Source organism: Durotheca rogersii, assembly GCF_024521655.1.
Source record: "Durotheca rogersii strain YMJ 92031201 chromosome Unknown GGS23scaffold_6, whole genome shotgun sequence".
Lineage (NCBI taxonomy): Eukaryota > Fungi > Ascomycota > Sordariomycetes > Xylariales > Xylariaceae > Durotheca > Durotheca rogersii.
Genome location: NW_026251237.1, coordinates 365176 through 381775, shown reverse-complemented (window position 1 = coordinate 381775; position 16600 = coordinate 365176). Strand labels below are relative to the sequence as shown.

The following is a 16600-nucleotide window of genomic DNA, read 5'->3' as shown; positions in this document are numbered from 1 at the left end:
TAAATACTCGATAACCTGTGACGACTTTCACCTAGTGAGTCAGGCATCACACTGAATTGATACCTACATGTAGTACCTGCGGTATCTAGGCAAGGTGCCCACAGATAAGCCATTCCTTCAGCCGTCCTATCTTCTCGTTTTTCCTTCTTTTCATTTTCGTGGTTCTTCTCGTATTAGGTACACGAGGCAGACTACTGGATCAGCCTATCAACGTCTCCCCGCTTCCTTTGTCTCTCTGAGACCGAGATCGGCACACCTATCAAACCAGGAAGAAAAAGGAGAACATCTCCGAAGGGGTCGTAACAAAGGATTGAGGTCGCCCCTCTGAGCACACTCATATAATTTCACAGAGGCTCCCTGGGAGGCGGGGCGCAACTAGGTATCTGCTGGCTTACCATCGGCCCGCCTGCGTACCACCGCTAATCCTGATTTCCACCTAGGAGGCTTCGTTGTGTTGGCTGGTGCCACCAGCTGTCCGCTCATTTCCGCTTCTACCCTCGCACTTGCGCAGTCTGTGGCGGAGCTGACAGGAGCGAGGAACGAGGCTTCGAACGAGTCATCCCTCCGTCGCTCTTCCTCCCGCCATGTCCGCCTCCCTCCCGGGCAATCGCGAGCTGCCCGAGTCCCAGTACGACCTAAACACATATTGGGGCCGTGTGAGGCAGACGACGACCATCACGGATCCCAGGTACGGAGAGGAGATGATGCTTTGCCCGCTGGCTGCCTCCTAGTTCTTATGTCGTTTTGACTTTTACGTCTCTCTCTCTCTTTTGCTGGCAGTTCGTCGTCTCTTCTCTAACGCGATTTTGCCCTGGGCACAGGACCCTCTTTACTGGACAGCATGGCCTCGAACAGGCGAAGCAGCTGCTGGTGGCGTACAAGAAGGGCGACATCAAGGATATGACACCCGAGCTGTGGAAGGCTAAGAAGATCGTTGACTCTACACTACATCCCGGTATGGCACAGCGCGCCTACGCTGGGGTTTCATAGTGCGCACCCCCAGTTCAGCGAGCGGTCGAGCTAATCGGGTTTTCCCAGACACTGGAGAGCCCGTCCTCCTACCCTTCCGCATGTCCTGTTTCGCGCTGTCGAATCTGGTCGTCACGGCCGGGATGCTCACGCCGGGCTTAGGGGTATGCTACTTCATTCTCTATTGTTTCGGTTAGGGGTAAAGGGGCGGATGAGAGAGAGAGAGAGAAAAGGGAACGTAATCCTTCCGGTGAGGAAAGCAGAACGCTGACGCCATTTCGCGATGACAGACCACCGGCACCATCCTCTGGCAGATCGCGAACCAGTCGCTCAATGTGGCCATCAACTACGCGAACGCGAACAAGTCGACGCCGCTATCGACGGCCAAGATCGCGCAGTCCTACTCCCTCGCCGTCGGCGCGTCCTGCTCCGTCGCCGTGGGCCTGAACGCGCTCGTGCCGCGGCTGAAGCGGTTCTCGCCGTCGGCGCGGCTCGTGCTCGGGCGGCTCGTGCCCTTTGTCGCGGTCGCGTCAGCCGGCGCGCTCAACGTCTTCCTCATGCGAGGCGAGGAGATGCGCACGGGGATCGACGTGTTCCCCGTGCGCTCGCAGTCCCCCGGCGGGGACGAGGGCGAGAGCGCCCAGAGCCTCGGCAAGAGCCGGCAAGCAGCGACGCTCGCGGTCGCCGAGACGGCCGTGAGCCGCGTGCTCAACAGCAGCCCCATCATGGTCGTGCCGCCGCTGCTCCTCGTGCGCCTGCAGCGCACCGCCTGGCTGCGCGCCAACCCCCGCTACGTCCTGCCCGTCAACCTCGGCCTCATCCTCGGCATGAGCTTCCTCGCCCTGCCGTTCGCGCTCGCCGCGTTCCCCCAGCGTCAGCGTGTGCGCGCCGACCGTCTCGAGGAGGAGTTCCACGGCCGCGGCGGCGACGAGGGGATGGTTGTGTTTAATCGCGGGATCTGAGGAGGGGCGAGGTGCCGAGTCGGCCGGCAGTGTCGTAACCGAGAGTGTAAGTTACCTAGGTCAGCTCTCGAGGACCAGCGCCAGCCGTAGTGGTAGTCATAGTAGTAGCAGTAGCAGCGGCACCGTTTTCGGCGTTTTTCGTCTAACGGGCCGTTGGGAAAGACTTAGACCGCGACCGTATGCATGTGTGTACCTCCGGACCGGCTACACGCGCCAATCTTTGTTCCGGTAGGCGTTTCGAGGTAAAATTCAGGAATGTCTGCGCTGCGGATCGATGAATCAATGCTCCGAGAAATTTGCCCCAAGCCTCCCAACCCTCAAAAAGGGGGGCCGAAGGAAATGGGGAAGGCCGTGCTATCGAAAGATCTCGTGAAAAAGGTAGGCAGAGTAGGGTTTATTGCATTCCCGTGTCCACGTCATACTTGTCCACCCTCACCGCGATTCGCGATGCGATCCGCGATACTGGGCTGCTGCTTCACGCGATTCAAGTTGAGCTGCCAGGGCAGGCTCTATCATCCACCAACTACGCCGGCCGGTTTCATCACGCGAAAAGAGACAGGACGAGTAACAGACACATTATATACCTTCGTGTGGCATAATTTAATGCCGGATTGCGGGAGGTATATTTAGGTATGTAGGCGGATAGAGGGAGGGACCTCTGGCCGATGCCTCACCACATATAATTATAGTATACCTATATATATACGCGCGACGAGGCGACGACATCCATCCTATCTCCCCGTACGGACTTACGCTGCCTGGTGAGGAGCCGACTCATTTCCCTCAGGCAGGGAAGGGGGCCCGGCGGTCAGGTCTCAGCGTGGGTGGTCAAAACACCTGACGAGTCTAAAAGTATACAAGACGCTGCCTCACACGTGTCTGGGGTACAGCAGGGTCTCGTCCGCGGTGATCCGGCACGGGCTTCGCGTTTGGTTGGCTCCGGAGGAGGGGGGGAGGGCGTGTGTCCTTGGCTTGCCTGGAAAAGGAAAGAAAATAGAGGGAAATAGAAGGAAACGGGTGAGATGGAGGGAGGCAGGGAGGAGGAGGAGAAAGGGGGGGGAGGGGGTTGTAACAAGACGGTTAGTCAAATTGAGGGGCAACCGGCTTGTGGCGAGCGGAAGGAGGAGGAGGAAGAAGAGGGGTGATAACGCGAGTGTGTGAGATGTAATATAGACGTACTTAAGGTATGTACCTACCTAATATACCCAACTACACGTATAGAAGTAGAGGATGCAGGCAGGTACCCAAGGTAGGTAGGTACCTAAGGTACCTACCTATAGAAGTCACCCACCTATAACTGCCTACAACGGGGCTGCGGGCTACGTAAAGGTTCCGTGATCTTGCCGTGAACGGATGCATACATTAACACGCACCCCCCCCCCCCCATACATATACGGTTAGCTGACTGGGAACTAAGCAGGGAACCTGCGCGAGAATCCTGCGAGGTCCTGTTCGTTTGACGTGATAATGTGCGTAGGTGCGGTGCAGGGACGTACCTACATATACAACAACTGCCCACCTAATATACGCATCCGACCTGGAGGGATGCCTAAGGACGGCTATATGTCCTGCATGATATAGTAGTAATGCTGTCCGTGGGAAAGAAATAGGACAGGAGGAAAAAAGAAACTGGCGGGAACACCCTAGGCGTTTTTGTTCGCCTTCAACAAATTACTGAGTAGGTACATGCATAGTTGGGCTAAATTCAAAGTGCAAAGGGGGGGCACGTCCTATGCGTAATGATGCATGGTGTAGATATGTATTGTAAAGGTGAGGCGAAGGCGGGACAAGTAGGAGAGCAGGAGAATACTCGCGTGGAATTCCTCGAGCTTCTAGAGTTTAGAGATGAGATGAGCGATGGGAGCCCCGTGCAGGATTGATCGGCTAGGGCTAGTGGGCATTGCTATTGCTACTGGAGTAGCCTTACCCTACACATGCGACACCGCCGGGGATAGGTATAGCGATATGGCCAGGTATAGTTAGATGACGTCCCAGGCACGCAGTACGGGGTTATCGGACCTCGGGGAGTAACATGCGATCGATAAATTGTAGACGTTTGGGCGCGCGCCGCTGCTGCGTTTGGACACTTGCCTTGAAAATCTTCAGACTGGCAGGCTTAGGTAGCTATTTATACGCGTAGGTCGATTTATCCGAGGGTGCTTGCCGCCTATAAGGGTCCGGGGTACTCAGTCCTAGCGTATCATCGGCCGCACGCAGCGAACGTGTCGTTGGCTCTGGAGAGTTTGCGTAGATACCGCCTCAGTAAATCCACAACTTTTCTTCCCCGTTGCCGCCAGTGTCCGTGTCGTCGTACAACGAATAGTAACCATGGCTGAAGGGAAAAAGGGTCGGTGGAAAAATAGCTCGAGTCGAGCGAAGGCTACCTATAGCAGATAGACAAGTAATAAATTCAGCCCTCGGCTGACGGCGCCTATTAACATGGTCCAAGGCTCACAAAACATCACCCTGAAATAGTCTTTGGGCTCTGGGTACATGTGCCTCTGCCTGCCCTCAGGGCTATTAGGCTTCATGATCCTACTAGTGAATTCATCATCTCGCAGCATATTCGGTTTGGTATACCTATATGTATATATATCAAGCACAGCCGGGGGGGGGGGACCGTCATTGCTAAGGGGCTCTCGATCATCGTCAGCTCAGCATCCGCGGCGTAGACATGCGATGCATTTCTAGGGAAATAGGGTGCAGGCGGGATGGTCGTCGCCTGACGAGCGGGATCGGCGCTGGCTCGCCCTTGGCTCTGTAAACTGCGCCATGCCGGATCGAAGAGGGGACTCGAATGCATCTAGTCAGGTAGGGAGGCAGACTTAACCTATAGTCGTGTATACTAGGATGCGGGCACCAGGCGAGAATCGCATTCGGGTGCCCAATCTGACTTGCGTAGGCGCAGGAACGGCGGATCCTAACTGCGATCAGCAGAGGTTACTTAGGCATGTGTCATCATATCTTGGACACGCCCCCAGGCCTGGTACGCGGATGATGATGTACACGCAGCATGTACATACATACATACAGATAAGGGTAGCTGCTGGCGGTGGTGAAATCCGGCCTGCTTGACCGGGAGGGGGCCGATATTATTAATGTTATTATTACTACTGTTGTCTGAATTGTCCGAGTGATGGACTTTCGAAGGGAGCTATTTGACGTTTAACGCCCCTCGTTTACCGAGGAGGAGGAGAATCCCTTCTCCCCTTCCCTCCCGGTGGCTAGCGGGAATACGCGGGCGACCGAACCCGATAAGGCTGCAACTGAGAGGAATCCACGGCGATAACATATGATGCAGCGACACGAGGCCGCCGAAGTGTTGTACTGGGAGGTGAGGGGAAAACTAATGCTGCAAGAGATGCACAGGCAACACTACCTACAAGAGTTGGAAGGTGGCAGACTCTGGGCGACCCGACCCCCCCCCAGCACCAATGGGAATGTGGCAATATGGATTTGCCGTCTGCGCCCCCGGAGTGTCGTTGACGACGATAGCGTGCTGCTGGCACAGGATTTTAGGGGTCTCTGAATGGGGACCTGACGGAACGGCGTGCAATGTAATGTGGTATCTCTGCAGCTCTCGGAGGGGGTTACTGGCTGAGCAGCGGTGGGTCAATGAGCCGGGCGCGGCCTCACTCACCCATCCTGCACCCTCTGCCCTCAGCGCGCGGGGCCGAGGGGGTGCAGAGGAGAGGTACGCGAGGAATGTGACGACCTACGAGGGTGAAAAAGGGTTGAGACAGCTCGTAACAGCGTGAGCCCGAGCAGGTTGCGTAGAGATGCCGGAGAACTAAATTTAAAAAATGAAATCGTGGGTTGCTGCGGGGAGCGGAGAGGGGGGAGAAATGAAATATATCTGGAGATTCCTGGTTGTCAAGGGGGTGACTGAGAAGTTTCTGTTGGGTGAAAGAATTGCTAATGTATATAATGTACATATACCCAGTCTGCAGTGAGACCTGGATGCTTATATATTTTGTAACGGGGGAGGGATGGCTGTGCCCGTAAGTAGAGTGCCCAAGGTAGGGTATCAGGGTATCTGTTGTCGTCTCCACGATGCACACAACACTGGGGTTTTTATATGCCAGTAGAGACAGGAATGACAACAAGAAAGCGGGATGAATACAACAAACGGGCAAGGCATCCGGGCAACAAGACCGATAGGGGAGGTTGCCGGACCGACGGGAGTGGCTAGGGATGAATAGCAGTAGTAGGTTAGATGGGGATAATAATATCGGTTGCTATGATACATGAGATTTGATTTCATGTCAGGTGGTTCTTCTTCTGCCTCTTAGGCGTCTCTCCTCCCATGCCCGTTTGGCTGTACCTGCCTATGTACATGTAGTACGTACCTACATACCTATGTAAATACTAGAATGTACAGCGTACATGCATCATCCATCTACTGCAGGCATCTGGGAACTTGCCGTCACAATGATACGTCAAAAGTACCTACATACCTTTAAGACAAGTCCAAGCCCTGGGCTTGAGCCTACCTCTTACCTATACGTGTACGTGTAGCACATACCTACCTACCTACCTAGGCAATTCTCGACGCCTCTGTCCGTGAACCTTGAACTCGTCCGATCCGGGAGCGAATATGCCTGCTGAACATATATCGTCTTCGGCTTGGAAATTTTGCCCTATACCTGTACACACATGGCTGCTTCACCTGGGTCTTATCAGCGGCAACAGGCATTGCAAGCTGCCCGCCTAGAGCGCGAAGAGAGAGAGAAGAGAGAGGCAGAGGCAGAGGCAGAAAAAAGATGGACAGTGTGTGTCCGGTGAGTCAAGCGGTATTCTACACTGTATGGACTGCATGCATAGTAGTACCGAGTTGGGTACATACTTATGCTGTGGTTACTGCACACCTGTGGTGGAATAAATGAAGGTATTTCCTTCTCCGTGTGCTGGATTGCGTGAAGCCGCTCCTGTCATCGTTAGCAGCCCCAGAGTCACCTCCGCGCGTGTTCTGTTCTAGTTTCCTCCGTCCGTTATGGCCGAACTACGTGCGGGCGTGCGGAGGCAATACCGGTTCTACGTGTAGGTGGATAGTGCTGGATAGGCATTAGCTCTTACACTTGTATTTCGGTTTATCTCAACTGATTTACTCCTCTTTATTATTAGCACTCAGTTCCCACAGTCCGTCCCATACCATACCATACCATTCCATCCCCCTCTTCCCATCCCATCCCTTCCCTCCCCCCCCAGGTTTGCAATAGGCGATGCGGCCTTGCTGAGGAGGTACCTAACTTTTTATATGTAGGTAGCACGTAGTATGCATGTACCTAGGTATGCATGCAGTGTAGCATTCTCGAGGCGTGCGTGCCTCAACCCAGGTAGGCAAGATCCACACTAGGCTAGTCAGGCTGGGCTCTCGTGCACAGACTGGGTCAAGGTTGCTTAGGTAGGTCATGTCGGCTTCGTCAGAACGGGCAGAGTGAGAGAAGGTGCAGCGAGACGTTGGTCCACCCAATTACTTCATCACTCTCACCACGCTGCCAAATAAGAGCCAACTACTATGTACGTACATACATAAGCATGGGCTGGATGGTCTGGGATGGGAAATCGTCCGAAACAGGCGGTAGACTTGTGAATCCCTTAACGGCACACTGTATGCGCCTTCGCAGCTACCATCACACAGTCCATCCAGTGTGTTGTGCCGCTGTCGAACCGACCAAGACCAGAAGAGCTCGTCGACTGCCACCACCTCATCCTGCATTTTCGCCAGCAACCTGACGAGTGAATCTGGGAGCTGGCCTATTTACAAATCTCGTCGAAGCCAAACCTCTCTCCATCTGCTGTCTCTCTCTTCCTTGTAAAATTGCCACCCCGAGACGAATGTTGCCCCAGTCCTTCGTCCCAGAGTTAACCTGGGCCATTTAGCAACCTCTGCAACATCAGGGGATCTCATACTTTGCAGCTGTGCCAACATACAAGAGATGCCCTGCGCCTTCTAACCAAACCGCCTTCATCGCGGGCATGGTTTTATCTTCAGGGGAAAGCCGACAACAGCTTAATTCTTCTCCGCCGAGCCACTCCGTCATCCTCTGAGGTCGAACGCGACTGGAAGTTCCGTACTGAAAACATCCCACACGACACGTCGACAGAAAACGCTTCCGCTGTAGCACCCAAGTCCCTGTGACGTGACTTCTACCGGCTCCCTAACCAAATCCTACCCTACATGCCTACGACGCTTACACTGCACTGCAATAATCCGACCTAATCACCCTCAGTTGCCGAACTCCCAAACACGCAAATCGAATAGAACCCAACCAGCGAGGAAAACGAGGACGAGGAAGAGGAGAAGGGAATCGAATGCTGCCAAGATCGACAGTAACGGGATTTTTCATCAGCGACCGTAACACCTGAGACTGCTTCGTATCCAGAGCAAGAAAGTAACGCCTTGCACGTCTTGCTGCTCCTAGGTGTAATTGGCTACATGAGAATTGCTGGGACAAATTGCTGCCGCAATTTCCCTGGGGGTTTCCAGGCTGCTACTGATAAGAGTTAGCGACTTGCTCACGACGACAGCCACCGGAACACCCGGACAGGACGCCAATACGCCCTATCCCACACGCTAGAACTCACTCTTAGGTCTACTCCTCGCTAGCCCTCCGTCGAGCTTACAGGGGATAATCGCCCCTAAAGAGTTATCTCTAGGGCCATTGATCCCAACCTTCGGCCGCACCTACAACACACCTGGTTCACTCACTTACTGGAGAAGAGGAGAGGCGCATTTGCCCCAAGCCATCAATCATTCAATCAGCACATCAGCCAGTCCAAAGAGATAATCCATCCCCCCATTACACACAAGCACCACACACAACCTGCCAGTACCTTCGGTATTGGGCTACAGGGAAAAAATCACCGCGAGAGGAACAGGCAAGGGGAGAGAAAAAAAAAGGACTCCGGGTACCGGTTACTGCGTTGCATGTATGCTTAGGTACCTCCTACCCAGCATTTGGCAGTGCACGAAACAATTCCCAACCCCATCCTAAACCTACAGGCCTTCAATTATTCACCTCCCTCTCCTCTCTCCCTCTCTCTCTACCCACACCCACACTGTTGTTCTCTCTTCTTTCCCAGCCTCTACGCAGTTGACATTGCAATAAAATGTCAACGCCAACAACTGCCACGGCAATACTCCCTCCTCATTATCGCCACCATCATCACCCGCCTCCTCACCATCATTACCCGCCATATTCACATTTGCAGACTGGTGCGTCTTCGCCTTATCGATCTGCTGTTGGCTCCTCGGTCGCCACGGCTGCAAATTCCCTCCTCCCCGCTTCCGCCTCGACTGCCTCGACTGCTACCGTTTCCAACCGGCATCCAGGAGTTTCTTCGTCGTCGTCTTATACCACCAATCCCGCCTACACCTCGAGCCAGACGCTTCAACAATCCACAAATGGAGTAGCTGCCTCTGTAGCTACTACACGATCGACTCGAGACTCTGCAAGGACCAATTCAACTCCTCGCCTAGACGCAACTCTTGCCAACATGCCTCCCTCGGCTGCTTCCGTCTCTCAACCGTATGCCGATGCCCAGCCGAGAAAACGTCGACGGTCCAAAGAGCCTGATTGGAACAGTTTCTATAAGAACGGCCTACCCAAGGAGATCATCGTCATTGACGACACACCCGAGCCCGAGCAGAATTATTCAGCCGCTGCTTCGCGAGCGTATGCGAATGGGGCGGCAAATGGCTCGGCTACCGGAACTACCACCACCACTACTACTACCACTACCACAACTCGCCCTGCTGCCAAGCGAAGAAGGAAGGATGAGGGCCCGCACGCTGATGACCCGTACGAGGGCAGTGTAAACGGCTCTTACCAACACACCTCCAACAGTGGCTCAACATCAACCGATCGCACCACTTCAGCCCACAACACCACAGCTGCTACCTCGCTAGGCTCTCTCTCCTCCAACGGTAATTACGACCACGACGCTCATCACACGGGCCAGAAGAGGAAGAGAACCACCCGGCAGCAGATCGCTCAAGAGGCGAAGAGGCGCGAGGTTGAGGTTCTCAGCGATACCTTCGTCAGTTATCGCCCCCCAAAGAAGCCTGTTAAGAAGGCTGGCGATGTGACGGTTCGAGTCGTGAATGATGTGAGTGATTGATCAACCTTGGTTTGTATGGTTGTGTATTGACTGTCACGTTTTAGCGTTCCGTCCAGAGCAGCGTGAGGGTCGACGACGAGGATGGCCACTACATCGTCGTCCCTGATGCGGACCTCACCTCGCAATGTAGGTCCTCTTGCTCCTGTTCGCCCTACGACTATAGCACGGCTGACAAATGAGTAGACCAAATGATCAAGCTTCTCGGGCAGGGAACGTTTGGTAAAGTCGTCCAAGCCCGAGATCGCAAGAGAAATAACAAGCTGGTCGCTATTAAGATCATTAGAGCAGTGCAAAAGTATCGTGATGCATCGAGGATCGAGCTCCGTGTCCTGCAGACGCTAAAAGCCAACGATGGGGAGAATCGGAACCGATGCATACACCTTCGAGACTGCTTCGATTTCCGGGGCCACATCTGCATTGTTATGGACCTGCTTGGCTCAAGCGTCTTCGACTTCCTGAAGAGCAACAACTTCGTTCCCTTTCCCAACAGTCAGATCCAGAGCTTTGCCCGCCAGCTCTTCACTAGCGTAGCCTGTGAGTCACTCTATATTTTGGTAACTGGCTCACTTTTGTTTAACTGACCTACCCTCGGCAGTTTTACACGATCTAAACCTCATTCACACTGACTTGAAGCCGGAGAATATCCTGCTTTGCGACAACGCCTATCAAACATTCACCTACAACCGTCGGATCCCGTCATCATCAGCCAGTGTGAACCGACAAGCTACGCAGCGTAAAGTTTTACTCGACACCGAGATTCGGCTTATTGATTTCGGGTCTGCGACGTTTCAGGACGAATATCACTCATCTGTCGTATCTACACGGCACTATCGCGCTCCGGAGATCATCCTTGGGTTGGGGTGGTCTTTCCCCTGCGATATATGGAGCATCGGCTGTATCCTAGTCGAGTTCTTCACCGGCGATGCTTTGTTTCAAACACACGACAACCTTGAGCACCTTGCTATGATGGAGAATGTTTGTGATAGCCGGATCGATCCTCACCTCGTACAGGCCGTGAACAAACAGGCCTCTCGGAATAACGCCAATGCTGCATCCAAGTATGCCTAGCCCCGTCGATGCGTGTCTTTTCTCATGCTAACGAACATAGGTATTTCAAACGGTTGAAATTAGACTATCCCACTGCGGAAACCACACGAGCATCGAGACGTTTCGTGAAGAATATGAAGCGCCTAAGCGTAAGATCCTGCCAACCTGGGAATAAGGGAAGTTGAGGATTAACGTGAATACAGGACATCATCCCGTCCTCTAGCCCATTCCTTAAATCCTTTCTGGATCTTCTTCAGAAGATATTTGTTTACGACCCTGCGAAGCGAATCACTGCGCGGGAGGCGCTCGAACACGAATGGTTCCGTGAACCGCCGGTCCCTGACGATGGTACCGAGGCTGCAAAGATTCGAGTCGAACGTATGAGGGAGCACGAGTACCACCCTCCTAGAGGCTAGGAGGTGGACTCGCGGAATAATCACGATTTCGCCGGACACCGAAACCCGGCTTTGATACCACAGCAAATCTGTATATTTGGGAAGGAAGGAGGCTCGGGCCTAGCATTAAAGTCGTTACATTCATACCATGCAGGGCCCTAGGTTTGGGCGAACATGACGGCGGGGGATTCGGGCGTTCCGGCCAGCAGCATCCTGTGCGAGTAGTTTTCATGGCATTGAACATAACATAAAAATGTCTACAGCCTCTGAAGGTCACCGTAGACGGGACGACCTGCGACGTTTCCTCAATATATAGCCCACCTCCATGGGACGCAATTCCATGTCGATGGGAGATTTGATTGCTCAGGGTTCCCCTCCGCCCATCCGACAAGTGAGCTTTTTTCATATTCTTTTGGCATCTGGAGCGACCGCCACCGACGATGAACACTGCACCAAGCTGCTAGAGGTACCTTAGCTACTAGTAAGTCTACTCTCCCAACTTCTAGATTTTACTACTATCCATCACGTTTAGACTAAGAGCAACGACATCCACTTCTTTCCTTTCCGACGCGGGTCAAAGGCGAATATGGCCGAGAACAATAACTTTGTTACAGAAACAAAATATTCTTCAATGCCCGTGACAAAGGTGGTAGGAGAAAGATGTTGATGGGTCCATCACGTATAACCTAGCCGGGGTCTTGTCCAGATTTTCGTTGTTTCGTTGTGTTTGGGAACAAAGCTTGAGGATACCAGAACATACATTGGTGATTTCGTTTTGCTACCTGCTTTCTTAAAAAACTCCTACCCTGAAGCAACCCACCTACATCTTGATCATATCCCATCACATCCAGCAAGCCACCGTTAACTCGAGCCACGATAGATACTGGATATCTTAGCAGCTCGGAGGAGATATAGTTAACGATATGAGCGTCGACATTCAAGATGTGGCAGCTGGCAGCGTCGATCGAATTACGAGGCTTCTCTCCCGGCGCCCAGAGTATGGCATTGCCATTCCTTCGAGGAGGTGGCTCTCCAGGCAGGAACAGAAGCTGGAGTCTCTCCCGGGAGAGCTGCTCATGACGTTGAATCCGCTGAAGCGCCTATTCCTCAAAATCGCCGATCGTATTGATCCGAACATCATGGACCCGAGAGCCGTTCTCTGTAAGACACACTCGGCCCTGAACCCCTGGCTCATTCGTCGCTTGTTTTTGGCTGTTGCGTACGAAGTAACTGTCCACAGCGATGTGCTACGTTCATGGCCAGGTAGGAAGGACGTTCCGGCTCTCTCCACCTTCGTCGCTCGAGTCGACGCCATTGCGGCCCTCTGGACCGAGCCCGAACTATACCACCAGTGCTACGGGGTGCCCCCTTTCGATAGCCATATGGTGTTTGTTAGATCTGAATGTGAAGCCTGCATCTTGAGTGCCGTAGGCGCCAACGCCCGTGCTCTTGCGGACATACGATCCATCCTCGTCGACCGTATCGAAAGACGCCCGCCCCGTCCCGACGGGCGCCCGAGCAAGCCTCCTAGGCTCCTTCGTTTCGTCGAGACCTGGATCGACCACCTCAAGCAAGACAGGGCAGCCAGGTGCCGAGCTATGAGCGAGGATGTTCTCGCAGAGATAAAAGTGGTGCGACCGCTACTTAAGCAATGGAGAGCTCAGCGAAGGGAGCAAAATGAGCGTAGGGGGCTGACGTATACCGAGTTGAGAAGAAATGGCTCCCAACATCGCTTAAGCAACGTTCCAGGTGATTCTCTGCGCAAGAGACGGACGAGAAATGGGATCCCGGTAGCTATGATTGACCGAGAGGACGCGGAAGAGCAAAGGAGGGCCGCGATGGATAATCATGACGATGCGGCAACGAGCATCTATCGACCAGACAGTATGAATGCCTATTCGCAGGTCGGCCGAAGACAGCAAGCTGCGTACGACCCGGCTGCTGAACTAGCCGAGCTAGAAGCAACTGCCAATAACGACGACTGGGATCCGTACGACGACTTCGAGACGGAAGAGGGTGCAGGGCTCCAGCGGGGTATCGAGGAGGAGGAACGGGGTCGTAGTAAGGTGACCGAATGGTACGCGACGCGCCTTACGAAGTCTCGCGCAGATATGACTCCAGACGACACCAAGTCGGCCCTATCCATGGTCCACCCTGCGTTCCAGCCCGCAAATGACTTCAGCCATTTGTCTGCTATGCCTTCGCCGCTCAACGTCCGGAAAGATCGCGCCCCTACGCAGCCCGGTCCCTCCAACGCAAGTGTCTGGACCGATGTTTCCGTGCACAGCGATGGCGCCGGCTCTGTTCACCTCCCGAGAGACGCACCACCCGTACCGAGGGTGCCTTCGAGGTATAGGGACGCTGAAAGTCGACCGGGGGCGCCGGCGGACAGGACTGCCCGGACTTCTAGGCCAATGCCTCAATCTATTGCAGCTTCTTCGGTATACTCTGAACAGTGTGCACCGAGCGAGACCGTCACCAGGCGCTCACCCTTGCCGTCACAGAGATCGTATCGGCCGTCGCCGCCTACGAATTCGAGGAACCCGAGCCGAAACTACATTTTTCACGACGCTTCCGATTCCGGTTCTGTCGTTTCGGCGCAGCAGAGAAACTATCTTCGCAGCCGTCAAGGGATGAGGACATATTCACGGGAGAACAACCCATTCACGGAGGATAGGGCGGTAAGTAGAACGAGCAGTAGGAGCACTAACAGACGGCAGGCTACCGCCGCTCGAGGTAGTAAGGGGACTGCGACGCGAGTTCCATCTTTGTCCTCGTCTCACGGAAACACTGTAGCCAGCTCCGTGCCCTCGACCCCGGGGTGTTCTCAGCGCGTCACAGCCCAGGCTCCAGCTTTCCGGGAGGAGGAGGAGTGGCGGCGGAGCTGGGGTGTACATGCCGAGACCGACGACGATGACGACGGCGTTGGCCCTGACGATTCGCTGAGCAACGCTGCGTGGCGGGAGCTTGGGCCCAGCGCGCGGGAGAGGCTGGAGAATATTACGCCCTGGGCCAGTTTCGCTAAGTTGCCACCACAAGGATGAGGGCGGGAAGAGTCGCACATGCGATCGCTCGAACTCGAACTAGAGGCTCAAGTAAGGTAGGTGGAATTTTCTTCTCTATATTTCCAATAGACTTCCATCCATTCAGTAGATTCGTAGTTCTATTTCGTATCGCTCATACGATCGACTCTTATTCACGCCATGCTGATGAAGACGCAAATTCCCCTGATGGGGATGACATGTGCTTGACAAGCAGCGAATGCTTCATAATACTTCTCAACGATAGTACCGTGGATTCTGAAAGCCGTCTAAGACTACTCTCGCTATTCGTATCCGGCGATGTGGTCCTTAGATACAAGCCTACGGGTGGTTGACTCACCACTCTAGGAGCGATGTATAGACACGGCGCGATTGCCGGAGAGTCCGACAGCTATGAATCTCTTTAGGCTAGTCGACGAGGCTTGTAAGGTGCTCATGTTCTGACTTTACCGCATCCCATCAAGCTTTATTGCCTTTCCTGTGGGTTTTGCCTGATGTCTCCAAACATACCCTTCCGGACCAAGTCTATGGCTTGGGTTTTGCAAGTGGTCTTCTAACGCGGACAAAGGCCGGCGTTTCGCCAGCGACGCGATCCTACAAAGCAGCTGCTGGCCTGTAGCTGCGGCTATCCAACACTTACTCTCTTATTATTCTTTCCCCAATGCGTGGATAGGTAGGTAGGTATCTACTATCAAAAGACAAGTAGGTAAATGCTAAGCGGAGCGCAGACAACCATCCACCCCCGGTTCAGTTTCCCTAGGAGAATGCTACTGCCGCTAGGCGCAATCTTAGTAGAATAGAATATCATACCTTTCCAGCGCCGCATACCTCACTACTCAGACCATAGTGAGGTGCAGATATTGAACAAGCGCGCCGGGGGGGGTGATAGGAAGCGGGCAAGCCGCTCGCTAGGACGGGGCGTTGATCAAAAGCCATCACAGCGAGGGTCCCAAGGGCGCTTCTAGTTGCCAAGAGCGCAAGCGTGCTCGTTGGCGAGGGCGCGGTACGGCGGCTGCGCGTCGAGCGGGTTGCCGTCGGGCGGACGCGTGCTGGGCGGGTACGCGCCGTACTCGGGTAGGTGCCAGGACTGGGGGCGCCGGGCGTCGGCGGCGTCGGGGGAGGCCGGGTCGCCGCCCCGCGGCTCCGGGTCCGGCAGAAACGCGTGGATCGCCCCGTAGTGGTATTGCTGCAACGCCGCCACCAAGCTGTTGACGAGCTGCGCCGACACGACGTACGGGCGCGGCTGCGCCAGGCGCGTGTGCACGAGCTACGGGATCGCGTCGTGGTGGATGTGGAGCTTTGCGCGGGTGTCAGCGAGGCGCGGCGGCGGATCGGGCTCTAGCCCGAGTGCGAGTGCGAGTTTAGGGGGAGGGGAGGGACAGCCTACGATGTTGTCGTCGATCTTGATGTAGATAGTGTCGGCCTCGACGGCGTGCTCCCACATGCAGCCGTAGGCCTCGCCAGCGCAGGAGCCGAGGTCGACGAAGCGGTACGCATCGGAGTCGTGGTGGCGCTGGCGGCGGACGAGGGCGCGCAGCCAGGCGAAGTCGGCTGCGTCGCGCGTGTGCGCGAGGAAGCGCACCTCGTCGAGGTACCCGCCCGCCGCCGCCAGGTTGCGCTGCAGGTAGCAGTCCAACACGTCGACGTTGTGCTGCCGCCCGTAAGGCGCCGGCGCCACCACCCACACCCCCACCAGCTTCCGCCACACCCCCGCCGGCCCGTAGCTCGCCAGCCGCAGCGCCCCCGCCGACGCCGGCCGCGTTGTGCAGAACTCGGACGAAGACGTCGGATCCGCTGCTTCCTGCTCTTCGCTCGCTGTCGGAGGCTCCGTCTCGTCGTTGGTTTCCTCCGCGCACTCGTCCTCGGGTTGCATCCCTCCCATCGGTTCTTCTTTGGGCTTCTCCTCTGGCTGCTCTTCGGACTCGTCTCCACACCCCCCAGCAGGTGTCTCGGGTGTCTTTCTAGTGTCTCCCGTAGTACGTCCGCCGGCCCGTCCTTCGGGTTATCTTCTGGAACACGGACGTTTCCACGGGCTCAGACCGTACTAACTCGGCCGCCGCCG

The 16600-nt window shown here is 55.0% G+C and overlaps 3 protein-coding genes across 3 annotated transcripts; all 3 read left to right on the top strand.

The window, feature by feature from the left end:
• Positions 1–164: 164 nt before the first annotated feature.
• Positions 165–2059, top strand: GGS23DRAFT_452492 (Tricarboxylate/iron carrier). Its single transcript, XM_051514026.1, has 5 exons — positions 165–379; positions 441–688; positions 822–955; positions 1039–1133; positions 1260–2059. Exons 2-5 carry the CDS (start codon positions 585–587, stop codon positions 1929–1931), a joined length of 1005 nt encoding a protein of 334 aa, XP_051373257.1. The 5' UTR covers positions 165–379; positions 441–584; the 3' UTR covers positions 1932–2059.
• Positions 2060–9431: 7372 nt separating this feature from the next.
• GGS23DRAFT_595271 (kinase-like protein) lies at positions 9432–11518 on the top strand (the record flags this gene model as incomplete). Its single annotated transcript, XM_051518287.1, has 6 exons — positions 9432–10043; positions 10100–10181; positions 10239–10589; positions 10651–11113; positions 11164–11251; positions 11306–11518. 6 exons carry the CDS (start codon positions 9432–9434, stop codon positions 11516–11518), a joined length of 1809 nt encoding a protein of 602 aa, XP_051373256.1.
• A 643-nt stretch (positions 11519–12161) lies between these two features.
• On the top strand, positions 12162–15243 carry GGS23DRAFT_452411 (uncharacterized protein). The gene has a single exon (XM_051514025.1). The coding sequence runs from the start codon at positions 12421–12423 to the stop codon at positions 14539–14541; it is 2121 nt and encodes a 706-aa protein (XP_051373255.1). The 5' UTR covers positions 12162–12420; the 3' UTR covers positions 14542–15243.
• The last annotated feature ends 1357 nt before the right edge of the window (positions 15244–16600 follow it).

Bases quoted from the DNA above. Each gene is read 5' to 3' on its own strand.
- GGS23DRAFT_452492 (XM_051514026.1), top strand. From the start codon at position 585: ATGTCCGCCTCCCTCCCGGGCAATCGCGAGCTGCCCGAGTCCCAGTAC. The intron at 689-821 runs GTACGGAGAGGA...CCCTGGGCACAG, and splicing joins ACGACCATCACGGATCCCAG to GACCCTCTTTACTGGACAGC. The intron at 1,134-1,259 runs GTATGCTACTTC...TCGCGATGACAG, and splicing joins TGCTCACGCCGGGCTTAGGG to ACCACCGGCACCATCCTCTG.
- GGS23DRAFT_452411 (XM_051514025.1), top strand. From the start codon at position 12,421: ATGAGCGTCGACATTCAAGATGTGGCAGCTGGCAGCGTCGATCGAATT.